Below are 11,434 nucleotides of genomic sequence, written 5' to 3'. Positions count from 1 at the left end.
AGTGCATTCTTCATCTGACCTGGAAAGACAAGATCCCACATACAGAGATCCTGGGATGAGCGAAATTGACCAGCATCGAATGTATGATCCTCAAACGTCAAATGTGCTTGGTGGGGCATGTTATCAGGATGCTGGAAAACCGTATACCCAAGATTGTCCTTTTTGGGGAGTTAGCAGAGGGTAACAGACCACACGGAGGTCCAAAGAAGTAATATAAAGATCATCTCAAGAAATCCCTGACGCTCTGCGACATCCCCCCTGTTGAACTTGAAACACTGGCCACTGACCGTACTACCCGGAGGAGTTAGGGTCCAAACTGGTACGCAGCATTTTGAGGGTGAGCAGACTAGACTTCGAAGAAAAGTGGAGACAGCTCAAGGAACATCTGCAAAATCCTAGACAAGCTCATCTTCGTCAGAGTCCTCTTCACTGCTTTCAGTGTAATCGGACATGTGTCTATAGAATCTGCCTTTTCAGCCACAAGAGGGCCTGTCAACGCCATTAAGACAACCCCTAAAGATCAAAGACAACATCGTCAGCTGTCAAGATGGGCTGTCTTAAGCGAGCAAGCATGTGTGTGTGTGTGTATATATATATTTATCATTTTTTAAGAAAAACATAAATTCCAAGAAGCCCACTCAAAGAAGTAGATCAGTCTATATTAATTACTGGTGAATATTACAGGGTAAGGATAAATGGGTTTTGAGTGAGGAGGAGAGACAAGGGCTAGAAAGAAATGAGGTGACCATGCTGCAGCAGATGTCCGATGTTAGTGCCAAGGCAAAATGAAAAGCGAATGAACTGAAAGGAAAACTGGTTATGAGAGAAAATCAGTTTAATGTGTACGAGAGGAGGCTGTGATTATGTGGACTTGTGAGGTGAAAACCATGAGGAAGGAAGAACCTGAAGAAATACTCATGAAGAACTGAACCTCATGAATGATGTGACAGCAGAACAAAGCATGAAAATGAGGTGTGAGGCAGGGGGAGATTCGAGTATCGCTTCTTGACCGTCCTTCCAGGTTTGGAACATCCTTCTAATACTTTGATTAATTTAGTTACAAGAACTACATTGCCAGTACATTGGGGTCTGCTATAGACAGCCATTATCCAACTCTTCTGTTATGGTTTGAGGAACTGTTATAAACAATGGGGAATTGGAAACTGAACCCTGAAGGACACCAATCTGTATAACTCTGTGTGAGTATATAATAATTGGGCCCCTCGATATATGCTGTAGCTCCTTTCTCAAACTGGACTCCTTGCTGACATCATTCCTTCACAGGGCCTTGTACACTCCTCACAAACCACCAAACCAATCATCTACACTAAACATTTCATTCGGCTGGAAACAAGGTTAAGACAACTGCTGTGTTGATGACATTTATTGAGGCAGAAACATGTCCCCTGACGTCCTCTTGTCTCCAGACAATCTTTTCCTTAATGCCATGTTAAATTTGAAGAGTTCCTGGTTCTGAGGATTTTGCCTCCATTGCCACCAAATAATTAACTTTCTCTAAAAGTGGATTTATTCTATCAAGAATTTATCTTCTATAGTATTTAATACATCATTATTCCTCGTCTTTGATGTTCAAATACCACTGACAACACTCAGTTATTTCTCTTAAATAACTGTTTCAGTGATACACACACGAGTGTGTGTGTGTGTGTGTGTGTGTAGATACAAACGTGGCTGTGTGGTTTGCTTTCTAACCCTATGGGTTTAGGTTCAATTCCACTCTGTGGCATTCAGGGTAAGTGTCTTCAACTATGGCTCTAGGCCGATTAAAGCCTTTAGTGAATTTGCTGGATGGAAATCAGAAGAAGCCTTTCCTTATATGTTTGTGTTCATGTCATCTTGCCTTGACATCATGTGACAGTCGTACGCGAGTGTCCCTGTCATTCATTTCCAATATTCTGTGGAAACCTGTCCGGCAATGAGAAAATACAACCTTATTTGGAAACAGGTGAGGGTTGGCAACAGGAAGAGCATCCAGCCATAGAAAAACCTGCTTTGATAAACTCCTTCTGAGCCGTGCAACCATGGAAAGGGGTCATAGTGATGATGATGATGATGGTATGCATGTGTATAGATGAGAGAGAGAAAGAGAAAAGAGCATGGGCTTCAAGTTGGTACCCCTTTATTTCATCTGTTACACATGTTTCAGTAACACACAGTGTCACACTATCTAAGATGTATCTCATCAGTGCAGTATGCATAATGAAGCTGAATGCTTGTCACATCATCTATTGCCAAATGCTAAAACATGCTGAAATCAACGAGTACCATGTTCAATCTCTCCTTATTGATGTGCCCGCCTCAGACTCTCCCACTGTTGCGTGCAACGGTGGACGTTTAATGTGATTAACAAACAATGAGTTGAATCGTAACATTGTCACGCATTGAGCGCAGCCATTCCTCCAACATTCAGTATTAGTCCTACATGAAAAGTGTAAAGTGGTTGACATCTGGAAGGGCATCCATCTGTAGAAGCCATGCCAACATAGACAATTGGAGTCTGGTGCAGTTCTCTGGCTTCTCACCATGGAAGACCAGTGTTAACAAATGAGGATGGTTGTGTATCATTTAAGCTCTGGTCTTTGTTATTTGCCTCTGCTTATTCCAACAATTCTGTTCATCCCAAATTAATATTATTTTTCTTTTCTGTTCTCAGATTTGTCAGAACCAGTCGATGTCTACAGCGACTGGATTGATGCTTGTGAATCAGCTAACCAGTGAAATCTTCCAACACTTCTCGTTAAGGTCCATTTAAAAACATTCAGCTGCTGCTTAGGAATGGGGTGGGGGTGGGTTTAAAAAAAAAATTTTTTTTAACCTGTGAAATAATACCAGCCCCACTCCCACCCTCTCAACAATATTTGCAAATCAGATGTCATTTTTTTTTACTTTGGCATTTTAACCATCTCCACCTTTAATTCTTTTTTTTTTTTTAATCTTTTCTCTGGGTGTCCCTTTTTCTTATCATCCCTTCATCATTTTTATCATTCTCCCCCAAACAAAACACCTGGCTGCTTAAGTCTCCTCCATGCCACAGTTTTCTTTTTTTCCTTCCATCCTTCCTTCCTTCTTTCATTCATATGTATTCATTAAAACCATCTGAAAGTTATTTAAAATGTCAAATCAACTAATGCTTGTTTTTTTTTCTTCTTTCCTCTCGTATCTAAGTTCTTCAGTCGATTCATTCAAGGCAGTGCTCCAGCATGGCCGTAGTCTGTTAACTGAAACTGATTGTGGGCAAACATAACTGTTGCACGAATGGTGTCGTTTGTTTGCAAACATTGTGAAAAGAATTGTGTTTGAAGGAATCCGGAAACTATTACCTGTAACCCCAACAGGTGAGACTGGGAAAGAGAAACGGAATCTGGTCAAAGAAATTCTGCCTCATTAAAATGATGATCATCACATGCAAGATATATATTTAAACACTTTCTCTCTCTCTCTCTCTTCAAGCAAAACTGATGCCATTTGAAATATTTTCTCTTCTCAACATTTTATACATGAATGTCTGTATAAATGTAACTTTGTGGCACTGTGGTCTCAGGTTCAGTCCCACTCTGTAACATCTCGAACAAGTGTCTTTTACTATCGCCTGGACTAATCAGTACTTTGTGAGTTAATTTGATGGATAGAAACTGCGTGGAAGCCCATATGTGTGTATTTGTTCCCCTCACTCTACAGTGCTAGACAACTGGGGTTGGTTTATTTACATCCCTGTAATTTTGTGGTTCAGCAAAAGGGGCTGCTAGAATTAGTACGGGGGGTGGTGGTGATTTGTTCAACTAAACCGTTCAAAGTTGTGCCCCAGCATGGCCTCTATACAACGACTGAAACAAGGAAAAGATATGATGTCCACATGTTAATATGTGTTCAACTCCTACAACAGCTATTTAACTATTATTTTATATATCTATAATTGTGAAAGAGGTCAAACGTTAAGGCAAAGCAAACATCTGTTTCTGGGATATCCCATCATCAGAGACAAATAGGGAAATAGAGAAGGATATAGATTAATGAAATGACAACAAAGGATTGCACCTGGACTTAGGTGCAATCCTGCGTAAATCCTATAAGATCAGAAAGTTGAACTGTGAACTTTTATGTGTCTTTTTTCTTCTTATTCCTCTACGTCATCATTTCATTAATCTATGTCTTTCTCATCTCCAGTGATGGAATATCCTAGAAACAGCTGTAAGACTTTGAATTCTTTCCAGTAATAATAATGTATAGGACTGGAGATGTTTGCCTTGCCTTAACATTTGTTGTCCTCTTAAACAATTATATATCCGCCATATAGGAAATCTGCAATGGCTCCAGAACTACCTCTTCGGCTATAACCTTGGAGCCCTAACAATCTGTTACAGCGCTTACCTAGTCATTTAAATCACCTGTGAAGTAATCCTCCATGCTTTGTATAAATATAGTCAGTAATATTGTTGGCTTTAGTGTGCCTGGCTGACAAACTGATTATTTTTCTCTTTGATTTGTTACTAAAAAGAATTTATCATGTCCTGATGCTATCAGCCTCAGTATGCCTGGTTGACGAATGGGTTCCATTCCTTGCTCTAGTGAGATTAAGCCATTGTTTGACTACAATTTAAACATTTTCAATGCAACTCATTGCTGTTTAAAGCAGGGAAAACAAACAAGAAAAATCTATTCAATGCAGATTTATTGTTTCAGTATGTTTCTTTTTGCTTGGGCGAGGGGGGGGGGGGTATAGAAGCAGATTTTATTTTTTAGAGATGTGTGTTGTAAAGGAAGAGGTGGGTTCTCACGTCTCCAAAATAAGTTGGTTTTGATTCCTGGCAAAAAGACAAAAATATTACTCACCCCCTCTCCTTAATCAAATGAAAAACTTGTCCCATTTTGGAAATTTGATGTAATCATTCCTGCCTCCCTGCAATACCTGGCTGAATGCTTGTTTGAAACCATTATTTCTGGCTCTTTATATTCCTAGTTCAAATCTCAGTGAGGTTAACTTTGCCTTTCATCCTTGATAAAATAAAGGACCAGTCAAATAGGCCTTGTGCCTTTAGTAGCAAGGATTATTAACAACTGTGGGTTGGTAGAGTATTGTGATATTTAATCACATCCCTTTACATTCTGAGTTCAAAATCCCACTCGGGTCAAATGTGCTTTTCTTCCTTCAGAGGATTATAAAGTATCAATCAAGTACTGGAGTTAATTCCTTTGCTGGGTCTCTGTCCCCAAATTTGTGGCCTTTTCCCAAAAGTAGAAATAATTATTATCCTCCCAGTTAAGGCAGCAGATTGGCTGAATCGTTAAGTCAAATAAAATACCTTGTGGTATTTGTTCTGAGTTCAAATCCTATGAAGGCCCACTTTGCCTTTCATCCTTTTGGAGTCAGATAAAACAAGGCACCAGTCAAGTAGTGGGGTTGAAATAATCAACTTGTCCCCCCCCTCCTCAAATTGCTGGCCTTGATGTGTAAATTAGAATTATTCCAATCCTATTTGTTCCAGTTTTAGTTGATTTATTTTTACTGAAAAATTACGACAACATTGCTGACCAAATATGAAATAAAAACATAAGGAATAAAATTGTCTATGCTTTATAATAATGTATAATTAGTAGTCTTTATATCATGTTGTATGCAACAGAAGTAATATTAGATTAAAACAGGCATTTGTATACCATACTTAATGTAAATACATCGTGATAGAATGAATGCAGCAGTAAATTTGCCTGAGGTAATACTTCATATGGTCTGATATGTCTTCTGAAGCACAGCAAATCACCAACAGACGTCACTTGTCGTTGCTTCCATGGGATTTGACATTCGAAGATCTTTTTCACCACTTTGGATGTAGAGTTTCATGGCAATAAGTGACCAAGCCTTGGCCGTTTGCTGTGTCTGAGAAGACATGTCAAGTTTAGTGGAGTTGTGGTCAGTGTTGGTGATTGTGCCAAAGGTAGCGGGGCCAGTGCCATGCAAGAGGCATCCCAGGTGCAGGTCACTGGCTTACCAGTTCCATTCAAACAGCATGGAAAAACTGGTGCTAAATAATGATAATGAAAGTTCAGAGAGCTCTTACCCCTGCTGGTGACAAAAGGCCTCTCACTCAGAGTAAAAGGCAGACTGTATGATGCATGTGTACGTACAGCCATGCTACATGGCAGTGAAACATGGGCCATGACTGCTGAGGACATGGGTAAGCTCGCAAGAAATGAAGCCAGTATGCTCCGATGGATGTGTAATGTCAGTGTTCATACTCGACAGAGTGTAAGTACCTTGAGAGAAAAGTTGGACCTAAGAAGCATCAGTTGTGGGGTGCAAGAGAGACGACTGCGCTGGTATGGTCATGTGGCGAGAATGGATGAAGATAGTTGTGTGAAAAAGTGCCACACCCTAGCGGTTGAGGGAACCTGTGGAAGAGGCAGACCCAGGAAAACCTGGGACGAGGTGGTGAAGCACGACCTTTGAACTTTAGGTCTCACTGAGGAAATGACTAGAGACCGAGACCTTTGGAAGTATGCTGTGCATGAGAAGACCCGGCAGGACAAGTGAGACCATAACCCGGGATGTGCCAGTCCACATGCATACCTTTGCTTCTGGGGACACAAAACTCTACTTGTGAAGACCTGTTGAGGAAAGTGAGAATCGAAATCGATCAACATCAATGGAAATTATAGCTGTGATACCAGTGCCGGTGGCACGTAAGAGAACCATCCGAATGTGGCCGTTGCCAGCCTCGCCTGGCCCCCATGCCGGTGGCACGTAAAAAGCACCATCCGATCGTGGCCGTTTGCCAGCCTCATCTGGCACGTAAAAAGCACCCACTACACTTACAGAGTGGTTGGCGTTAGGAAGGGCATCCAGCCGTAGAAACATTGCCAGATCAGACTGGGCCTGGTGCAGCCTTCTGGCTTCCCAGACCCCAGTTGAACCGTCCAACCCATGCTAGCATGGAAAGCAGATGCTAAACGATGATGATGATGATGTAAGTTCTGGACAGCCAAACCTGGGTTCAAACTGTCAGCTTTTGATATAATAAACACACACACCTGCTCAGAGCTGATGCTTCAGCTTAATTGCTACTCTGAACTTGTAGTTTAAGTGGGTTTATTCAGGTGTCAAAGCTAGTGCATGTTTTGGGTTAGGGTTGACATTATGTGATAATTGTGAGCAAGTATCACCATTATTCTAATCCTGTAAAAAAAAAATAGATGCAGTTTGGCAGCCAGAAGGGCATCAGCTTGGAGAAAAACTGCCTCAATTCCATCTGACCCATGAAAGCATGGGAGGGGGACGAAGACATATGTTAAATTTAGCCATTTCTCAATTGATAGGTGTCTCCTTCATTTGACCAATTTTCTGCAGAACATTCTGAATTGTCTGTTTTCTCCATGAATGATGTCATAGCACGTAAATCATTCTGTTTTACAATTTGTTAAACTAAAAACTCCCAGAAATAAGATGAAATTAAAGCTAAAGGGGTGGGGGGGAAAGCAAAATAATTGGCAAAGGAGATTGTGTCAGTCTTGAAATCTAATCGTCTTCCCATTTCTTTAACCAGCATAAGAGATGTTTTGGTGTTGCTGAATCAAGTTGGTGTGTGTCCAAGACTGTATCTGTAACCCCCCCCTCTTTGCACTTGGGCACTGGAGTGTACACGTTTGCCTGTAGTGCCTATTGTTATCAAAACACAGTGTTCAAAAGGCCATGTTCCATTGTCTCATTCCACCTTTGCCATTTTCTCAGTGATTGGAATCTGAAGACATTAATCTGTTAATGTTTGTCACTGTGATGGGGCATCGCATTTCTGTTTTCAAACCAATTCTTCTGCTCATAGACATTGCTAACAGATCAGAAAATATAAATGCTATTTGTTGGCAGGACCAGTCCCTCTGCCACAAAATGTCATCTTATTTTTAAAAGGATGAGAAAAATTGCTCCTCTCTACCAAAAAAGGTTACATTATTAATGTCTAGGGTTGTTTTGGAGTAAAAAAGAAAAAAAAAAATCCTAATTTTTGCTTGTTTTAATTTTTCCATCCATCAGCTTGTTTTTGTGGATGGAGACATGGTTTTGTGGTTAAGACAGTTGCTTCCCAACCACAGGATTACAGGCTCAGTCTCACTGGGGCATGGGTCTTCTATTACAACCTTGAGTGGATTTAGTAGAGGAAGGGAAAAAAACCCTTATAATAAATGTTTGCACTTCTCTGAATTGTGAGATAAAAGCAGTGGAGGTCATTTCCCTACTGACAAATGTTTTGTGGGTTTTGCAAGACATGTGAAATAAGATCTCTTGAAAGATGAGTGACAGGAAAGGCTCCCAGCTGTAGAACACTGCCTCATCAGTATATTTGTCTAACCCTTTGGAATAACAGACAAAAAACAAAAGATTGAAGTCCACCTTGAAATGTCTGGGGAAAATGAAGTCCCCACATTTTGTAGCAATTCTTAAACCTTCAATTAACTAATTAAACAGCCTTTACTCAATTATCAACAGAGTAATCCTGATGCAGTTTGACCTGTTATTAATAGTAGCCAAATCACCCTCAAATCACAGCCTACTATGATTGGAGTCCCAGTAACAGCATTTTGGACCATAAGATTAAGCAACAACTTGCTAAAAAAAATAATAGCCAAATCTCCCTCAAATCTTTCATGAAAACAAAACTATCACCTCCATCTTTATAACACAGTCTTTAGCAAGATGAAAAGGTATCTTCTTAAAGGTCACTGATGAGGAAAAGCTGCTATGTAAGGAAAAAAAAAAAGCCCACTTTGTAACCAGGTGGTTCCAGGTTCAGTCCCATGTGTAGCATTTTGAACAAGTGTCTTCTATAGCTTTGGGCTGACCAGGGATACAGCAGGAAAGACATCTAGTTATAGAAAATAAATGTGCCTCAAACTGCATCCAACCCATGCAAGCACGGAAAGGTGGATGTTAAATGAGATTTGTATATATATATGTGTGTGTGTGTGTGTGTGTGTGTGTGTGTGTGTGTGTGTGTGTGTGTGTGTGTGTGTGTGTGTGTGTGTGTGTGTGTGTGTGTGTGTGTGTGTGTGTATATATATATATATATATGTATATGTATGTATAGGCGCACACACACACACACAAAGCTTCTTTCAGTTTCCTGTTTACCATATTGACACAAGCCTTTTTATCAGCCCTGAGGCTACTGCAGAAAACATTTGTCCAAGGTGTTGCAATGGAATTGAACCTAACACCACGTTTGTCTTTGTAATGTCTCCTACAAACATCCAATCGAGTGGTTTGTCATTTGTAGGCCTCTGGAATTCAGTACCCAACTTGAAATCAAGTGAGGGTTGGCATCTAACAAGGACTCAAAAGACTGGAGTTTAACCTGGTTTCCATTGTGTAAAAGTGAACGAGATTACTATAGCCCCATGGATAGGACACCATTCCATTGCAAAATTAACTTCCCAGTTATTGGTGAAATGCATTTACTGCTCAGTGGACTGGAGCAATGTGAAATGAAGTATTTTGCTCAACAAAACACCACCACCTGACTCAGAAATCAAAACCACAGGCTTATGATCATAAGTGGAACCCTAACCACCTGACCATACACTACCCAAGTCTCAGTCAACCCATACCAGCATAGAAAAAGCAGATGTGAAAACTGAATCCTGATATTCATAAATAGCTTCATTTTCTATCAACAGAGAAAGACATGGGACAGAGTATTGAAGGCCAATCTCAAGACATTGAGCCTTATGAAGGAGATGACAAAGGGCTGAGATATCTGGGGCTTTGTTGTACTCTGAAAGACCACCACAGCAGAATTGATACAGGTGCTGGTGTCACATAAAAAGCATCCTGTACACCCTGTGGAGTAGTTGGTGCTAGGAAGGGCATCCAGCCATAGAAACCATGGAGTCTGGTTGCAGCCCCTGGCCTTACCAACTGTGGTCAAACCAGCCATCCCATGCCAGCATGGAAAATGGATGTTAAATGATGAATACACATATTTCATAAACAGGAATGTAAAAAAAAAAAACTCCTACAATAAAAGAATTGAGACCAACTCCAACAATTGCTGACCATTCTCTCACAGCAGCAAAGGAGGGTAATGTCAGAGATAGCAGCCAAATCTTGCTCACAAATCGTATCCTGTTTAATAAGAAAAAGAGAAAACTTATTGGATGTAGGTGTAGATAAAGGAGGGGGGGGGTCATACTTGGAAGATCTTTTGATGCCTGCTTAATCAGAGCTGAATTTGATTAACAGAATAAACAATGAGATAATACCATCAGATTCAATATGCTCATAGAATGTATTACTGTAAGCAAAGTGGCTGACACATTGTGGTATGGAAGGTTTGGGGTTAATAGACTGCGAAGGGTCTTTAGGTGAATGGATTGGAGCCAAATGTAGTGCTTTGGCCAAGGGCACCACATACTGCTCAGTCCATGGATCAAACCAGCTTGACCACACCTCTTTCAAGACTTTGTACAAGAGGGTTTAGCCCTTATTCTTGCCATATTTCTGTGGAAATCCACAGCCTCGATTTCAGCTGAGTTTGAAAGAAAAAAAGAGTAAAAGAAATGTAATTATTAAACAGGTTATTTGGACCCTGGAATTTTGATGGCAGGGTTTTAGTTTGGATCACTTGACCAAAAGTAATTTCAGACAAGTTGATGACAAAAGGATTAAAGAGCCCTGCTGGAGCCTTCTTTAATTGCAGATTTTGTGAGGTCTCAACCAAAGAAAAGTCAGGAAACAAACATTGCCAGCAAAACCCCAGCCTTAAATGGTATGGTAATCTGGTAGGTACCAATTCTTTAGTAACTCCATAAATAGAACCGTCTTGGCTAAATTCTCTCTCTCTCTCCAAACCATTCAATGCATTGTGTACTAGGGTCTTCTTTGGTATGGCAGTCACTTTACAGAAGGGACTGGGTGCTTTTCTTATGGTGTCAGCAATAGCAATGATCACCTCATAACTTGCATGGTTAAGGGCCTGGAATAGCCCCCTATATCATTACAAATCGACAGGAATAGCTAGACATCTCAAAAAGCATTCTTCCAGATAAACTTCTAAAGTTGGTGGATTCCTATTATGTGTGAAAGAAATATTACAAAACAGATCCATAATTCACATTTTTTAAAAACTCAAGTTCCAATGGAAATGTGAAAGAAGGGGGAAATTTTTAATCTGGTTACATTTCTGCTAAATATTTTAGTATTAGACCTGTTCCTTTTGAGGACATAAAACAGAGAAAAGTTAATGTTGATCAAGCAAAAAGAGAAATGCTCCTTGATATATTTTAGAGGAGAGAATAATGTCTGAAAAGCAAACTGAGCTGTTATTTTAGGGATCCTGAAATGGTTAATGACTAAGTTTGGTTATTTGATTTAAGCAAAACTTAAAGGAGAGATCAATATGGTGAAAGAAAATTTATCAAACCTCCA

General features: G+C 40.1%; 2 protein-coding genes across 3 annotated transcripts in view; both read left to right on the top strand.

Moving 5' to 3' along the window:
• Positions 1-1,185, top strand: part of LOC118767649 — a 2,002-nt gene extending 817 nt beyond the window's left edge. The window contains exon 2 of the mRNA XM_036512532.1: positions 1-1,185. This exon is cut by the window's left edge and continues 285 nt beyond it. Within this exon, the coding sequence (XP_036368425.1) occupies positions 1-184 (184 nt within the window). The 3' untranslated portion in view covers positions 185-1,185.
• The window catches only part of LOC115223511 (transcription elongation factor 1 homolog), a 12,510-nt gene extending 6,937 nt beyond the window's left edge, over positions 1-5,573 (top strand). For both annotated transcript variants that reach the window (XM_029794132.2, XM_029794131.2), the window contains exon 4: positions 2,675-5,573. In XM_029794132.2, coding sequence (XP_029649992.1) covers positions 2,675-2,739 — 65 coding nt within the window. In that variant the 3' untranslated portion in view covers positions 2,740-5,573. The remainder of the gene's footprint in view (positions 1-2,674) is intronic.
• Positions 5,574-11,434: the final 5,861 nt, after the last annotated feature.

The sequence above is a fragment of the Octopus sinensis genome, linkage group LG23 (assembly GCF_006345805.1).
Source record: "Octopus sinensis linkage group LG23, ASM634580v1, whole genome shotgun sequence".
Taxonomy (NCBI): Eukaryota; Metazoa; Mollusca; class Cephalopoda; order Octopoda; family Octopodidae; genus Octopus; species Octopus sinensis.
Note: the sequence above shows the minus strand (reverse complement) of the source record. Positions and strands in the feature narration are given on the sequence as shown.